This window comes from Palaemon carinicauda, chromosome 3 (genome assembly GCF_036898095.1).
Source record: "Palaemon carinicauda isolate YSFRI2023 chromosome 3, ASM3689809v2, whole genome shotgun sequence".
Taxonomy (NCBI): Eukaryota; Metazoa; Arthropoda; class Malacostraca; order Decapoda; family Palaemonidae; genus Palaemon; species Palaemon carinicauda.
In genome coordinates, this window is record NC_090727.1 from 114,713,881 (window position 1) to 114,732,363 (window position 18,483).

Below are 18,483 nucleotides of genomic sequence, written 5' to 3' on the forward strand. Positions count from 1 at the left end.
GTTTTGTACATACAGGTATACACTACTACATTAACAGTAATTCTGTGTTATGCTTTTGTCTGTGCTATGACCAATTATGAGGACCTTTTCTTAATTTACAAGGTGGTGGGTGAAGTTTAAGATCTCCCTGTTCTTGCTGTTTTTTAAATTTGTCGCCATAAGAGGACAATTTTACTGTCAAATCTTATTTTTGAATGAATACTGTGTTTACAAAAAGCTCGCATTAAGCAAAGATGACGTATTCCAAATTAATTTTCTTCTAAGAAAAACTTTGATTAGAATGGAGGGCTGTGTTTTCTTAAACATGTATCTTTTGATAATAATAACTTTCTTGTTTTATGCTTGTTAAAAGTAAAGAATGTTAAGACAAATAATAAAAAACAAGATTATCTTCAGAATTATTTTGGATGGTTTGTCCCTAGAAGAGAAGGATTACTTGGGGCCCTCTTATTTTAGGCAGCACGGTATAAAATCCTTTGATGGACACACAACACAAACAGAGAGAGAGAGAGAGAGAGTGTGTGTGTGTGTGTGTGTGTGTGTGTGTGTGTGTGTGTGTGTGTGTGTGCGCGCGCGCAAAGATTTAGAATGTGCTACATTTGAGGTTAAAATTATATAGTATTGGACCAATATAAATGAAGAGGAAAATCTTATGTAGGAAATTTGTCAAATGCTGCAGAAAGATGGTTTTAGTAATGTTATAAACATGTATTTGTAATGATTATTGTCACCTATCGACTAGTTAACACATCTGGTGAATGTGACGAATGGATGCTATATCTCTATGATGCATAAGTGTAATATTTTAGGTATACTAGTACAGTACATAAGTGACCAGTGACTTGTGAACTAACTGATGTATCTTTTAAAAGTAACCAGTAGACACTATATCACAATGCATAAGTGTGAATTTTTGATAATTCGATTTCTATTTTTGTTTTATTTTGATTCCATTATTTTCTCCTTTTCCATCAAAAATTCTTTTAAAAGTCCTTAACTGTTATCTTTGCTAATGATGTTCAAAAAGAAAAAGTTGTCTTTCACTTAGTTTGCAATTCTAAATAGATTTCACCAAATAAACAGCTAGCTGTCAATGCTAATTACCTCTTGAATACTTCAATTGACACTTACGGTATGCTATTGTAGATGGACGTTTATGCAGTACAGTACTGTAGTTCTTTTAACCCTTTTACCCCCAAAAGACGTACTGGTACGTTTCACGAAAGCCATCCCTCTACCCCCATGGACGTACCAGTACGTCCTTCAAAAAAAAAATGCTATAAAAATTTTGTTTTTCATATTTTTGATAATTATTTGAGAAAATTCAGGCATTTTCCAAGAGAATGAGACCAACCTGACCTCTCTATGACAAAAATTAAGGCTGTTAGAGCAATTTAAAAAAATTTTCTGCAAAATGTGCTGGGAAAAAAATAATCCCCTGGGGGTTAAGGGTTGGAAATTTCCAAATAGCCTGGGGGTAAAAGGGTTAATATAATGGTTTATGTTGTACTATACAGTATGTGATTTTGATACTTACAAACATTTGAGATAGATATCTTAATGGAAGTTAGTGTTTTCTGTACAGATTATGGTAAACCTTTAGATTTCTTAATGAATGTAGAGTATTACCAAAAGATTAGTTTAATTTAGTCTTGGGCCCATGGAATTTGAAAAATTGTCTTTATTAGATAGCTATTTTAGTGTATTCCTCATTAAGGGTACTGTATTTTGTAGAATACATCGTATTACTTTTCTTCCCTGCTATAAATCTATCATCCCATTACAAATATCCTGCTCCTCTTGTATTATCTCCTGTTTTTCAATATTTAACTTAGCCGGTGATTATATAGCTGCAACTCTGTTGCCCGACAGACAACTCTACGGTAAAAACGCGCCAGCGATCGCTACACAGGTTTCGGGTGTGCCCAACAGCGCCATCTGTCGTCCAGATACCCAGTACTCAATGTAAACAAAGACTCAATTTTCTCTCTGTCGAGCTATCGACAAGACGTACTTACTCGCTGTTGCTAAACTGGAGTTTTTTCACAACTAATTGGTGAAGTACTTTATTCTAGTTTTGAGCTTTCGCTATGCAGGTGTTTTATCTTCATCTTAAATCTTGAACTCGTTTTGGATAGATTTAATTATGGTGACAAAGAGAGTATGGACTTTCTTTCACTTTTAAATGGCCGACCCTTCCCTTAGACGGAAGTGTGTTTAGGCTTTTAGTAATTATCTTATCACGTTATAGATTTTCCTCTATATATTTTATATCTCTCCGCCTTTATTAGGCCTCTTCGATTAACTTTCCATTTATTATAAACATATAAAAATAATTTTAATGTTTTGTTTATATAGACCTTTCCTGAGAGTAGGCGGTCCTAACTTGGAAACCGAAGTTAATCAACGTTGAGCCCTTTATATCGTAATTAGCTTTTAAAGAGCTAAGGATTTAAAACTTTTTAAATGTAATATTTTATGAAAGAATTTCTTTGATAGTCTTCGTACTGTTTTCAAAGATGAACTAACGTTTAGTTTATTTATGCTACGCAGTTGTTGACGTTCAGGACGTTCAACATGCGCTCTATCGTTACGATAGAGAGAGAGTGTATCACGGTTTCACTTTGCAGTAAGAGTAAATCGATTCTGACGTTTTGTTCATTCTTTCTTAGCTTAAATGTTTTAAATTCTATTTTAAAGGAACTTTTTATTTGAAAAACCTTTCAGTTTTTTCCTTTAGTCAAATAACATGTTTTTTTGACGAAATATAATTGGGCTCTTCTCTTAGGTGCGAAATCAAGAGAGAAAGAGAGAGAGAGATAGAGACGGAGGGAGAGAGAGGAGAGAAAACGTTCCGTTCAAGCGCGTAACGTTGTTCTCGAGTTACTCTCGTCCCTAGTCGCTGTACGGGGAGGAAGGATAAAACGTTTTTAGTTTTTTATTCTCGTCCCCAGGCTATGTGCGGTGAGAGATTGAAAACGTAGTTATATGAACTAGTGTTTAGTCTCTTTCCCAGCCACTGATTTTTTTATCTTAAAATATGTTTTCTGTTTTTTGCTGGTATTAATGAGCTTGCATTATACGACTGATTTCGCAATTACTACCTTTTAATGAAGGGTAGAATTGCGTGTTTCAGGTAGAAATCAGTAAAAGTTTCGATTTCAGTGAAATAAGTGCAAAACAGAAAATCGAAGTGATAAAGTGATATGCGCAAAGTGTTACAGTGTTGCGTCCGAGGGTTCGTCTGTTCGTGCCTGTCGTTCACCTAGTCCGGGACCTCTTGCATGCTCCCAAGCCCAGGGGAGAAGTAATGTCAAACGACTTATGGGTTCGAGAGGCCTTGATCAACGAACAGACGTTTTCCCTCTATGGTATCGGGTGTATCTTACCAAGATCTCCCCTACCATAAGACGAGAGAGACGTTGTTTCTCTTCGTCATCCGAAGGCTTTTCGCATAAGAAACCTGTCACAAGGTTTCGAAGCCCTTAAGCGAAAGTCAGTCCTTTCAGGACAGGTCCAGCGTCCTGGTTACAACCATTAGGACAGCTCTGACCCTATGCAGTCATCGGATAACTGCTCGCCGTCTAACAAAAGCGTAACACAGACTCCGAGAGTTTTTTTGTTGGCAAAGTGTTGCGGTCACAGACGTTACCCTCGTCTCTTACCACAACCATTTCCGTTGATCCTTAATGGGTTGTATGGCAAGACATGCAGTATATGCTTGCCTCCCTTATGGAAGACTATTCTGCCGATTAGTCCGTTGAGTCTAGCCGTTTATCTCATCGATATCCTGGCTTTCAGCCAACCTAACGTTCCTTTGTGCTTACTGTTGACGTTGGCGTAGCTTAGTCACGTCAGTCAGGTTGTTTAGAACCACACTCGATGCGGTCTCGTGTGGTTTTTCAGCCGCATTTGGACGTTAGGCCACTTGCTGATGCTCCTGTTGACGTTCACTAACAATCGGAGTTGACTTGTTTTGACGCTGTGCGTCAACCTCCGCATTCTAGAGTTGTTTTGACTGCTCAGTCTAGGCAGTCAAAGCAGTCTCGAGTGGACGCTGTGCGTCCTCACGCACCTGTTGTGGTTGACAGTTCAGTTGTTGACAGTTCACAGACTGTCAAGCAGTTACATGACGTTGCGTTCTGGTCCGCTACTAATGCACCAGTGAGTGTGGACTCTGCTTGTAAAGCATTGCCACCACGGTAGGTCTCTCCCTTGCTTGAGACTCAGCTTTTATCGGACAAGGTTCCTGTAGATGAGGAAGTTGCTGTTCCCCCTCCTACTGATATTCCCTTGAGGACTCTGTCAGATGGAGAGGAGCCTAAAGCTGCTTAGCCTCCTATGGACTTTAATTAAATCATGATGATTTTTTTAAGGATCTTTGTCCGGATCTTTTTGTAACTGCTGCTCCTCGTTCGCCTAAACGTCAGAGCTTACACTAGGCCTAACTACTTCAAAGCCGTTGTTTTTAAGCTAGTGCTCTCTCGCTCTCCTAGAGAGCTTTACGTTGGCTAGGCGACTGGTTTTTCACCAGGAGGAGTTTGGGGGATACAGCCTTTGCTTTCCCTTCTTTTAAACTGGTTTATAGAGCGAGAGTCTGATATGACACGAGAGAAGTTCTCGGCTTGGGAGTTCATGCCTCTGCCCAGATAGACTTCTCAATTCTCGTAGACTCTCCCTGGCGCCTGGCCAGGAGACGCTCCAAGTTGTTTACAGGTCAACTTCACAGCTGTTTTCGAGCCTTTGAAGTTTTGCTGTACAATTATGTCATGCATAACAAGGCTTTCAGGGATGGTAAGCGGTACCGCCTCAGTCGCTAACCCCGTCTGTTGCCACACCTGCTCCCGTAGACCCTAAATGGGCTTTGCTGCAAGACATGCAGTCCAAGCTTGCGTCCTTGATAGAGGACTTTAATGCGGAGAAGGTTGCTACCGAACCTTCTGGCCAACAACCTTCCAACCGGTCGGTTGTGCGCCCTGTTGACGCTGAGGTAACCTACTCACGTCTGCCAGTTGAGGTGGTTCCTCCACCGATGCGACCCAGTGTGGGTTGCCAGCCGCACGTTGACGTTAAGCGACGCTCGGAGGTGGTTGTTGACGTTCAGGACGTTCAACAACCAGCAGAGGTGACTTGTTTTGACGCAGTGCGTCAACCTCAGCAACCTGGTAGGGTGTTGACTGCACAACCCAGACGGTCTAGACAGTCTCGGGTTGACGCTGTGCTTCCTCGCGCACCCATGGTTGTTGACAGTTCACAGACTGTGCAGCAGTTCCATGATGTTGCGTCCGGCTCCGTCACGCATCCACCAGTGCGACCGGACTCAGCGAGCCAGACGTTGCCCACTCCGTTGCCGTTTCCTCATCAGTTTTCGGATGAGGAACCTTCTGATGAGGAAGTTGCTGAACTCAAGACGATCAGCCCCCAGAATAGATTAAGCCCTGCTATCCATCCAGAAGATGCTGAAGAAGGAACGCTGCTCAGTCAGGCTGTGGATGAGTCTGGTAGGGACGCTGTCATCCGTGGAACAATTTGTGTCACTAGGAAGACTACACCTCCGTCCTCTTCAATACCATCTAGCTTTTCACTGGAAAAAGGACTAGACGCTAGAAGCGGTCTCGATCCCGGTTTCCGAAAAGATAAAGTCTTGTCTGACTTGGTGGAAGGACAATATCACCCTAGAGAGGGTCTTCCCCTGGCTGTTCAGACTCCCAACCACGTTCTCTTCTCGGACGCGGGCTGGGGCGCGACACTAGACGGTCGGGAATGCTCAGGACTGTGGAACTCGAGTCAGAGGAGCATGCATATCAACTGCAAGGAGCTGTTGGCAGTACATCTGGCCTTGAAAAGCTTCAAGTCTCTCCTTCGAGGCAAAGTGGTGGAAGTTAACTCGGACATCACCACGGCCTTGGCGTACATCTCCAAACAAGGAGGTACCCACTCACTGACGTTGTACGAGATCGCAAGGGACCTGCTCATCTGGTCAAAAGGTCAAGACATCTCCCTAGTAACGAGGTTCATCCAAGGCGACTTGAACGTCATAGCAGATTGTCTCAGTCGGAAAGGGCAAGTAATTCCAACCGAATGGACCCTCCACAAGGATGTGTGCAAGAGACTTTGGGCCACTTGGGGTAAAACCATCCATAGATCTCTTTGCAACCTCGCTGACCAAGAGGCTTCCAATCTATTGCTCTCCAGTCCCGGACCCAGCAGCAATACATATAGATGCTTTCCTCCTAGATTGGTCACATCTGGATCTCTACGCATTCCCACCGTTCAAGATTGTCAACAAGGTACTGCAGAAGTTCGCCTCTCACGAAGGGACAAGGTTGACGTTAGTTGCTTCCCTCTGGCCCGCGAGAGAATGGTTCACCGAGATACTTCGATGGTTAGTAGACGTTCCCAGTAGTCTTCCTCTAAGGGTAGACCTTCTACGTCAGCCACACGTAAAGAAGGTACTCCAAAGCCTCCACGCTCTTCGTCTGACTGCCTTCAGACTATCGAAAGACTCTCGAGAGCTAGAGGCTTTTCGAAGGAAGCAGCCAGTGCGATTGCTAGAGCAAGGAGAGCTTCTTCCATTAGGGTCTACCAATCGAAGTGGGAAGTCTTCCGAGACTGGTGCAAGTCAGTTTCTGTATCCTCGACCAGTACCTCTGTAGCTCAAATAGCTGTTTTTCTCTTATACCTGAGAAAAGGACGATCCCTTTCAGCTCCCACTATCAAGGGCTACAGAAGCATGTTGGCATCGGTCTTCCGGCATAGAGGCTTAGATCTTTCCAAACATAAAGATCTGCAAGACCTCCTTAAGTCTTTTGAGACCACCAAGGAGCGTCGTTTGGCTACCCCTGGATGGAATTTAGACGTGGTACAGTACTAAGATTCTTCATGTCAGACAGGTTGGAGCCGTTACAATCAGCCTCCCTGAAAGATCTCACTCTTAAGACTCTTTTCCTGGTATGCTTAGCCTCGGCTAAAAGAGTCAGTGAGATTCATGCCTTCAGCAAGAACATAGGATTTTCGTCAGAAAAAGCCACTTGTTCGCTACAACTTGGTTTTCTAGCCAAAAATGAGCTGCCTTCTCGGCCTTGGCCAATATCGTTCGATATTCCAAACTTATCGTATGGTTGGAAATGAACTAGAAAGAGTCTTATGCCCTGTTAGAGCTCTTAAGTTCTATTTAAAGCGTACTAAACCTTTACAAGGCCAATCTGAAGCTTTATGGTATTCAGTTAAGAAACCATCCTTGCCTTTGTCAAAGAATGCTTGGTCAGACTTTATCAGATTGTTTATACGAGAAGCTCATACACATCTGAGTGAGGAAGACCGAACTTTGCTTAAGGTGAAGACGCACGAAGTTAGAGCTGTAACAACTTCCGTGGCCTTTAAGCAAAATATATCTCTGCAAAGTATAATGGAGGCAACCTATTGGAGAAGCAAGTCAGTGTTCGCATCATTTTACTTGAAAGATGTCCAGTCTCTTTACAAGAACTGCTACACACTGGGACCATTCGTAGCAGCGAGTGCAGTAGTGGGTGAGGGCTCAACCACTACAATTCCCTAATTCCATACCCTTTTAATCTTTCTCTTGAAATGTTTTTATTGTTGTTTTTTGGGTTGTCCGGAAGGCTAAGAAGCCTTTCGCATCATGGTTGATTTGGCGGGTGGTCAAAGTAATTTCTTGAGAGCGCCTAGATTAGGGGTTTTGATGAGGTCCTGTTGTATGGGTTGCAACCCTTGATACTTCAGATCCTAGGGGTCGATCAGCATCCTAAGAGGATCGCGAGGCTCCGTAAGGAAGACGTACTTAAAAGGCAGAGTAATTGTTCAAGTCGACTTCCTTACCAGGTACCTATTTATTTTGTTTTTGTTATTTTGATAACTTCTAAAATGAAATAAAAACTCTTAGCTCATAAAAGTGTAAACATATATTGCTGGTCTCTACCCACCCCCCTGGGTGTGAATCACCTATATAATCACCGGCTAAGTTAAATATTGAAAAATGTTATTTTGATAATAAAATAAATTTTTGAATATACTTACCCGGTGATTATAAATTAAAGGACCCTCCCTTCCTCCCCAATAGAGACGCAGTGGGACGAGGAGAAAATTGAGTCTTTGTTTACATTGAGTACTGGGTATCTGGACGACAGATGGCGCTGTTGGGCACACCCGCAACCTGTGTAGCGATCGCTGGTGAGTTTTTACCGTAGAGTTGTCTGTCGGGCAACAGAGTTGCAGCTATATAATCACCGGGTAAGTATATTCAAAAATTTATTTTATTATCAAAATAACATATCTTTTAATTCCCACTGCTTGTATTTGAAGATTTTCAATCTTATTAATATATAGTAAAGTATTAATAAACAGAGGGTATTTTATGTATATTTTAGATGCTGTAATGAAGGTATTACTATGAAAATAGTGAATAAGCTTGGGAAAAGTTATTTTAAGGAAGCCTATGTACTTTGGTGAATAGGCAGTGCAAGTGTTGTGTTAAAAAGTATGATGTTGATCTTTCTGTCAGGGAAAATGATAAGCCCATGATCTCAGTGCCCCTGATATTACCATGTGCAGATGACGTACCCACCAGTTTGAGAAAAAACGATGGAAGCATCCCTAGTCAGATTATCACTCCTGGGCTCTTCAAGGGTGACTACTCCGTTCATGGAGTTGAGCTGATCCTCTTCAAGTATATCAGTGAAAATGAATTGCACGGATTCAAGGTACAGTATTTGCACTTCAAGGCTTTCATGTTTAATGAAATATTGTATGCTAAATGTGATAAAAGTATACAGAATTATATAACTATTGTGCTGTTAATTTAGGTGCAGTATTAAAGACCCTAGCAGTACCAGCCAGACTCGGTTGAGTCCCTTGTCAGGCTAGGAGGAACGTAGAGAGGAAAGGTCCCCTTTTTTTCATTTGTTTGATGTCGGCTACCCCCAAAATTTGGGGAAGTGCCTTGGTATATGTGTGTGTGTGTGTGTATTAAAGACTTTATACATAATTTTATAATTTATGTCTAATTTGTACTTATTAAGAAGTATTATAATTTACAGTGCTATGAATTGAAGTGTACGTATATTAAGAACATGGCTCTGACAGATTTTGCTGATTTTTCAGACTCACTGTGATGAAGTTCATCTTAAGACTATGCTTGTCATATTTATAGGTTTCCCAAAGGTTTCATCAGTTTTTTAATCTTGCTAATTAATTTCATTGATTCTGCAGATTAGTGGATTATTTTGAAACATGGTTATTGGCAGTCAGTCATCATCACTGCATTGACCATGAAATAAAAGCTTTCCTGCTTAACCCTTTTACCCCCAAAGGACGTACTGGTACGTTTCACAAAACCCATCCCTTTACCCCCATGGACGTACCGGTACGTCCTTGCAAAAAAATGCTATAAAATTTTTTTTTTCCATATTTTAGATAATTTTTTGAGAAAATTCAGGCATTTTCCAAGAGAATGAGACCAACCTGACCTCTCTACGACAAAAATTAAGGCTGTTAGAGCAATCTAAAAAAAAAAATATACTGCAAAATGTGCTGGGAAAAAAATAACCCCCCTGGGATTAAGGGTTGGAAATTTCCAAATAGCCTGGGGGTTAAAGGGTTAATGCACTAGTGGCATTTATGCAGACACTTGCAAGACGACAAGTTCTCTCGGAAAGCTTCGGTCCTTTTATCTATAAAAATATAGCTTTGCTACTTTGCTGCTCATTGTTGAGACTAGTTGGTTTTATAACTTTATTCTCTTTTTTCTATTGTGATTTACTTATTCTCGTCAGATATTCATGAAAGATTATTCAGTGGTCAGCTCTCTAGGGGAAATTCTTTTTACAAACCATTGTAGGTAATTTGAATTTCTAGTTTGATTTTATTAATGCTTTACCAGTTAGGTCAACATTACAACTAAGATATTTCTGGGCTCGACCTGTGTCGCTCCGTGAAATGCCCCTCCAGCATCATTTCTAAGGCATAATTATTGCTGAAAATACCAGAGAAAAAGAGATGCATGGAATGCCGGGAATAAACCTAGCTCGCTCACTCATTTTTCTAGTCTATGACTGCCTAAAAGGATTTAAAAATAGAATAATATGAGGTCTTGAATAGCTGAGTGGGAAAGATCAAAGTAAACAGATGAAAAGGGATAGGTGGAAAGCCATAGTTCATCATTAATAGCTAAACTACAAACCTAGTTTGAAAAGCAGGATGCTACAAGACATAGGGCTCCAGTTTGGACCAACAGGGAAAGTAGCCCTGTGAGGAAAGGAAATAAGGATGTAAACTATACAATATTATATGAGAATTATTATATAAAAAAATATAAAATATTCTAAGTTTAGTAACAACTTTAAAATAGATCTGCCATATAAAACTATTTAGAGACACGAATGTCATCCTGTTCAACATAAACACATTTGCACCAATATGAACAAATGAAATTCCTCCGATTCAACTAGAAAATGAGGAGGAACATTCCACAGTCTGGTTACAGGTGGTATAAAACTTCTAGAGTACTGTGTAGTATTGAACCTTATGAGGGAGAAGGCAACACTGTTAGAATTAACTGCATACCTAGTACTACGGACAGGATTGTACAGTCTGGGAAGAACTGAATGCAAAGGATGGTTAATTATGCAAAATTTTATGCAACATGCATAAAGAAGTAACTGAACGACTATGCCACAGATTAATGTCCAGATCAAGAATAAGAAATTTAATAGACTGCAAGTTTTTGTCCAGTATTTTAAGAAGAGTCATTTGCTGAAAACATGACAGGAAAACAATTCTCGAAGCAATGTAGGATGTATGTTATGAAAAACTGCTAGTAATGTCAATAGCGGTGTGGATGATAGTAAGAGTATTTTGTGACAAGCTTAGCTTTAGCCATTAATCTTGATTACAGTACTTGGTCAACAAACTAATTTCCTTGTAGAGTGCAACTCTTGATTATCCTCAGGCCTGATGTGCTACATCATTAGGCTTTACTTTGAGATGAAATACTTTTGGGAATTTTAATTTAGTGTGTCCTTGTTTGATAAGAAAATCTAAAAGAAGCTAAAATCACGCACATAATTAAAAAAACATATGTAGAATTTTAAGCTTTTATGATTTTTTCTCATGTCGCAAATTTGGGGAATTAGAATTATGTTATATCCTAAGTAGGTTTATTTACTTAGTAAGTTTAATGGAATTATAATGTGGATTAAGGTACTGAGAAAGCCTAATCTTGCATACCACTTTGCACAAAAAAGTAAAAAATTATTCCACATAATATACATTGTACAATTACACTTTTTTGAAGGAAATACTGAATGTTCCTTATTGTGAAACAAGATAGAATAGAGAGATAATAAAACTTGATGCCATAATTACTTAACAATGAATCATGCATATTTGTTTCTTCACGATGTTTAGGTAACTGATATACCAACTTACATTAAAAGTGACTGAATATGTGCTTCTTCCCTTCTAATAACACTTTCAGACCCCTTATTTTCTTATACAGTATAAATAAGAAAATTGTATCTTAGTCTTGACAGACAAGACATAAAAAATAGCATTCAGTTATATAACAGCAAATACTGGGCAGAATTCACAGTTGTAAGCAATACAGGTCAGAATACTGTTATATGGAAATACAAGTCAGCACTTTAGCAGAAAAGACAAAAAGAAATTACACAAGCAGTTGAGAATTCACTTATACAGTCTAATTCCTCTTCCTCTTGTTTTGTTAGTTTTTATAGTTTATATAGGTAAATATTTATTTGAATGGCATTACTGTTCTTAAAATATTTTATTTTTCCTTGTTTCCTTTCCTCACTGGGCTATTTTCCCTGTTGGGGCCCCTGGGCTTATAGCTTTCTGCTTTTCCAATTAGGGTTGTAGCTTAGCAATTAATAATAATTATAATACAATATAACAGTACATTATCAGTCTCCTTAACTCACAATCTGCCATTATACAACTGTTAATTTTGTCCTATATTTGTTCTTATTTAGAACTGAATACTATTGTTTTCATTTCTCCTATGTAAAAGCTGTGTCTTGAATTTCTGCTCGGTAATAATTATGACTTTGAGCGGTCTCTTCCAAAGAGAGCCCAGTTTTAGGAGACTGGTATTGTTAAGCTCATGTGTAATAATGGCTTTTAAACTTTTTCTGTAAAAAGTATTGTCCTGTAGACCTTGTTATTGTGAATGTTGTCTTGTACCTGCAGTTATAAAACTGTGAATAATGCAAATATCCAAAATTATTATTTTAAAGAATATGCAGAACCAGCCATAAATGCTAAAATTTGCAAATGTTAAAGAACAATCGTAATACAGTATTTACTTTCAATTTGTTTAATGAATGTGTTTTCAGTTTTAGCTAATGTCATTTTATTCCAGAATCCCCCCCCCACCAAATAAAAAAAAAATTTAATTTAAAAAAAAAAAATTAATTTACAGGTAACTGGGGACCGCAATGTTTCAGCAGGCAAGATATCCCTGAAGTGCTTTCTAGATTATCCAGTAAATCCAACACTGGAAGAACAAAAATCAATGGAGGTATTGCAGAACATGCCAAAAGAGAAAAGAAAAGTTCCCGTCCATGAGCTCCCCAAGCAGAGATTTAAAATCCCAGAAAGTGTCGTTGGTGTTCAAGAATCTTCTGCGGTTCATGCACTCGACTATTGTTTTGCAAGGTAAGTTTATATAAGAAACTTACAGTTTTTTGGGTCCGTATATAAGAAACATACACTGCTTTTACAGTGTACTATCTTTTCTTATTATCTGAATTGTTCTGCATAAAAGTCACTTTACTAAACTCTCAGATGGTGTCCTGAAATTTGCTCTCATAAATAGGTGAAAATTGGAAATTCAGTATTCTGTTTAAGGGTCACATAACGCCTTTACTCAGTACCAGAAATTTATCCACCTTTTTTATGTTACGTTACATTGCAAAATTGAATTATATTTCTTACAGTATTATTGATTCTGAAAACTGTAGTTTAAAAGAGCCCTTTAATAGGTACAATACAGTCACCCCTCAATTTATGGAGATTGTAAGTTTTTAGTTTTGGTTATTCACATATAAAGATCCTCAAAATATTTTGATAGATAATTTAGGTTTATCGCAGACTCCGTTAAGATTGATGTGCACTGAAACGTTCTTACTCCCCTGCCTCTTCTCTTATCTTTATTAACAAAAAAATTTGCACATTTTAAAGAAAGCTCTATAAAGATATTGAAATATGTTCAACTCCACTCCTCATCATCATTATCATCTCCTCCTATGCCTATTGATGCAAAGGGCCTTGGTTAGATTTTGCCAGTTGTCTCAATTTTGAGCTTCTAATTCAATACTTATCCATTCATCATCTCCTACTTCACATTTCATAGTCCTCAGCCTTGTAGGCCTGGGTCTTCCAACTATTCTAGTGCCTTGTGGAGCCTAGCTAAACGTTTGGTGATCTAATCTTTCTTGGGGAGTGCGAAAAGCATGCCAAACCATCTCCATCTACCCCTTATCATGATTTCATCCACATATGGTACCCAAGTAATTTCTCTTATAGTTTCATTTCTAATCCTGTCCTGCCATTTAACTCCCAACATCCTTCTGAGGGCTTTGTTCTCAAATCTACTAAATCTATTGGAGATTGTTTCATTGTCATACCACAACTCATGTCCATACAGTAACACTGATCTCAACATTCTTTTTTTATAATTGTATCAAACACTGGTCCAACAACAACAACAAAATTTCTCCTTTTCACCCGGTTAGCGTGTTTAAAGCCTGGCTGTCAATGACAACCTCTTTCTGACCTCATGGTGTTGTAATATGTTATTTTCCTTAGTAAAATAAATTTTTGAATATACTTACCCGATGATCATATAGCTGCATCCCTGCTGCCCGACAGAAAAAACCTACGGGAGGAATACGCCAGCGATCGCAATACAGGTGGGGGTGTATATCAACAGCGCCATCTGTCAAGTAGGTACTCAAGTACTCGATGTCAACAACGAACCAATTTTCTCCTCTGTCCCACTGGTTCTCTATTGGAGAGGAAGGGTGGGTCCTTTAATTTATGATCATCGGGTAAGTATATTCAAAAATTTATTTTACTAAGGAAAATAACATTTTTCAATATCAAACTTACCCGATGATCATATAGCTGATTCACACCCAGGGGGGTGGGTAGAGACCAGCATAACAAGTTGACATTATGAGCTAAGTATTCCGTATTTTATTTTAGCAGTTATTCAAAATAACAAGCATAAAATAAATAAGTACCTGGTAAGGAAGACGACTTGAACAATTACTCTGCCTTTTTAAGTACGTCTTCCTTACTGAGCCTCGCGATCCTCATAGGATGCTGAGCGACTCCTAGGAGCTGAAGTATGAAGGGTTGCAACCCATACTAAAGGTCCTCATCAAAACCTTTAATCTAGGCGCTTCTCAAGAAATTATTTTGACCACCCGCCAAATCAAGTAGGATGCGAAAGGCTTCTTAGCCTTCCGGACAACCCAAAAATATTTCAAGAGAAAGATTAAAAAGGTTCTGGAATTAGGGAATTGTAGTGGTGGAGCCCCCACCACTACTGCACTCGTTGCTACGAATGGTCCCAGAGTGTAGCAGTTCTCGTAAAGAGACTGGACATTCTTAAGATAAAAGACGCGAACACTGATTTGCTTTTCCAATAGGTTGCGTCGAATATATTTTGCAGAGATCTATTTTGTTTAAAGGCCACGGAAGTTGTGACAGCTCTAACTTCGTGTGTCCTTACCTTCAGCCAAGCTTGGTCTTCCTCATTCAGAAGGGAATGAGCTTCTCGTATTAACAGTCTGATAAAAATAGGATTAAGAATTCTCTGACATAGGCAAAGATGAATTCTTAACTGAACACCATAAAGCTTCAGACGGGCCTCGTAAAGGTTTTAAAATAGAACTTAAGAGCTCTTACAGGACATAATACTCTTTTTAGTTCATTTCCAACCATACGATAAGTTTGGAATATCGAACGATATTGGTCAAGGCCGAGAAGGCAGCTCGTGTTTGGCTAGAAAACCAAGATGTAGAACATGTAGCCGTTTCGGATGAGAATCCGATGTTCTTGCTGAAGGCATGAATCTCACTGACTCTTTTAGCTGTGGTTAAGCATATCAGGAAAAGAGTCTTAAAGGTGAGATCTTTCAGGGAGGCTGATTGAAGTGGTTCGAACCTGTCTAACATAAGGAATCTTAGAACCACGTCTAAATTCCAACCAGGTGTAACCAAACGACGCTCCTTCGTGGTCTCAAAAGACTTAAGGAGGTCCTGTAGATCTTTATTGTTGGAAAGATCTAAGCCTCTGTGACGGAAGACTGATGCCAACATGCTTCTGTAACCCTTGATAGTGGGAGCTGAAAGAGATCGCTCTTTCCTCAGATATAAGAGGAAGTCAGCTATTTGAGTTACAGAGGTACTGGTCGAGGATACGGATACTGACTTGCACCAGTTTCGAAAGATTTCCCACTTCGATTGGTAGACTCTAAGGGTGGATGTTCTCCTTGCTCTAGCAATCGCTCTGGTTGCCTCCTTCGAAAAACCTCTAGTTCTCGAGAGTCTTTCGATACTCTGAAGGCAGTGAGACGAAGAGCGTGGAGGCCTTGGAGTACCTTCTTTAAGCGTGGCAGATGTAGCAGGTCCACCCTTAGGGGAAGAGTTCTGGGAACGTCTACTAACCATCGAAGTACCTCGGTAAGTTATTCTCTCGCGGGCCAGAGTGAAGCAATTAGCGTCCACTTGTCCCTTCGTGAGAGGCGAACTTCTGCAGTACCTTGTTGACAATCTAGAACGGAGGGAATGCATATAGATCTAGATGAGACCAATCAAGTAGAAAGGCATCTAAAAGAACTACTGCTGGGTCCGGGAAAGGTGAGCAAAGTATTGAGAGCCTCTTGGACATCGAGGTTGCGAAGAGATCTATGGTTGGCTGGCCCAAGGTGACCCAAAGTCTCTTGCATACATCCTTGTGGAGGGTCCAATATGTTGGAATTATTGTCCCTTCCTACTGAGACAATCTGCTAAGACATTCAAGTTGCCTTGGAAGAAACTTGTTACTAGTGAAAAGTCTAGACCTGTTGAACAGGAGAGGAGGTCACTTGCGAACTCGTACCATGTCAGAGAGTAGGTCCCTCCTTGCTAGGAGATGTACATCAAAGCAGGGAGTTGACCTTGTTCACCTCCACTACTTTGCCTTGAAGGAGAGACCTGAAGCTTTTCCAGGTCAGACGTACTGCCAGAAGCTTCTTGCAGTTGAAATGCATTGTCCTTTGACTCGAGTTCCATAATCCCGAGCATTCCCTACCGCCTAAGGTCGCACCCCAGCCTACGTCCGATGCGTCTGAGAAGAGAACGTGGTTGGGAGTCTGAACAGTCAGGGGAAGACCCTATCAAAGGTTGATAAAGTCCTTTCATCCAGTCAGACCAGACTTATCTTCCGGAAACCGGGATCGAGACCGCTTCTAGCGTCTTGTCCTTTCCCAGTGAAGAGCTAGATGAAACCGAAGAGGACGGAGGTGTAGTCTTCCAAGTGACACCAATTGAACCACGGATGACAGTGTCTTAACCAGACTCATCCATAGCCTGACAGGGCCGTGTTCCTTCTTCAGCATCTTCTGGAAGGATAGCAGGGCTGGGGGTTGATCGTCTTGTTCAGCCATGTCCTCATCAGAGGGTTCCTCATCCGAAACTGATGAGGAAACGGCAACGGAGTGGGCAACGTCTGACTCGCTGAATCCGGTCGCACTGGTGGATGCGTGACGGAGCCGGACACAAGATCATGGTACTGCTGCACAGTCTGTGAACTGTCAACCATGGGGAAGCGAGGAAGTACAGCGACAACCTGAAACTGTCTAGACTGTCTGGGTTGTGCAGACAACCCCTTATCGGGTTGCTGAGGTTGCCGCACTGCGTCACAACAAGTCACCTCTGCTGGTTGTTGAACGTCTTCCTAGTGACACACTGAACGTCCACAACCACCTCCGAGAGTCGCTTAACGTCAACGTGCGACTGGCAACCCACACTGGGTCGCACCGGAGGAGGAACATCTCAACTGGCGGACGTGAGTAGGATATCTCAGCGTCAACAGGGCGTACAACCAACCGGTAGGAAGGTTGTTGGCAAGAAGGTTCTTCTCCGTAAAAAATCCTCTATCAAGGACTAAGCTTGGACTGCATGTCTAGCAACAAAGCCCAAGGTCTATGGGAGCAGGTGTGGCAACAGACGGGGTTAGCGACTGAAGCGGAACCATTTACCCTCCCTGGAAGCATGTTATGCTTTAATTAAAGTCCATAGGAGGCTAAGCAGCTTAAGGCTCCTCTCCAAATGACAGAGTCCTCAAGGGAATATCAGAAGGAGGGAGAACAGCACTTTCTCATCTACAGGAACCATGTCCGAGAAAAGCTAGGTTATCTCAGTGAGGGTTTCACTGGTGCATAAGCAGCAGACCAGAAGGCAACGCTATGAAACTGCTTGACAGTCTGTGAACTGTCAAAAACTGAACTGTCAACCACAACAGGTGCGTGAGGACATACAGCACTGGTGTATTAGTAGCAGACCAGAAGGCAACGTCATGTAACTGTTTGACAGTCTGTGAGTTGGCAACAACCAATGCTGTGTGGGGAAGCCTCAACTCCTGACTGACTAGTTTGCTGCAGGCGAGTGGCGGTAACCAGTGTGTTGCGGAGGCTGACACACCGTGTCAAAACACGGCAGCTTGTGGTAGCTCACGCACGGCAACGGAGTGCTCCGTGTGTCTGTGGGAGTCAGCATACGTCTGGCAGGGTCGACTGCGCATGGGTGGAGGAGCTCTCACAACAAGAGTGTGGGAGCAGGCAGCCATGCCGGGCGCACAACCGTGGTAGGCTGTAGGCCAACGGGTGCATCGTCAACCTTCTCCGCAGTCGGAGTGTGGGAGCTGGCAACAACAAAAGCGGAGTGCTGGTGCGTGGGAGGGACTGCCGTGGGTTGCGGAGCATGCCGCATTGCATCAAAACACGGCAGCTTGACAGCACCTTCCCACTGCTGATGCGGTAGCTCACGCATGTCAACGGAGGGTGCAGCATGAACATGCGTCTGGCAGGGTCGACTGCGCATCGGTGGTGGAGCTCTCACAGGTGGAGTGTGGGAGCTGGCAGCCGCAGAATCTGCTGAGCGCACAACCGTGGCAGGTTGTAGGTTAACAGGTGCAGTGTCAACCTTCTCAGCACGATACTCCTGCATGAAGGAAGCAAGCTGAGACTGCATAGTCTGCAGCATGGACCACTAGGGTCTACCAAAGACGGCAACAAACGGAGCTACTGTCCGTTGTGACTGAGGGTCTAAAACAGCTGGTGCGGCAACAGACGGAGTTACTGCCTGTTGCGGTACCACCTTGCCTCTCTTGGGAGGTGTGCAGTCGTCGGATGACTGCAGCGAGTCCGAACTGACCCAGTGGCTACACCTAGGCCGT

At 41.4% G+C, this 18,483-nt stretch overlaps 1 protein-coding gene across 3 annotated transcripts in view; it reads left to right on the plus strand.

Moving 5' to 3' along the window:
• LOC137638412 (F-box only protein 31-like) overlaps positions 1 to 18,483 on the plus strand; it is a 56,424-nt gene that overhangs the window by 12,572 nt on the left and 25,369 nt on the right. For all 3 annotated transcript variants that reach the window (XM_068370461.1, XM_068370458.1, XM_068370459.1), the window contains exons 7-8: positions 8,522 to 8,720; positions 12,458 to 12,693. In XM_068370461.1, coding sequence (XP_068226562.1) covers positions 8,522 to 8,720; positions 12,458 to 12,693 — 435 coding nt within the window. The remainder of the gene's footprint in view (positions 1 to 8,521; positions 8,721 to 12,457; positions 12,694 to 18,483) is intronic.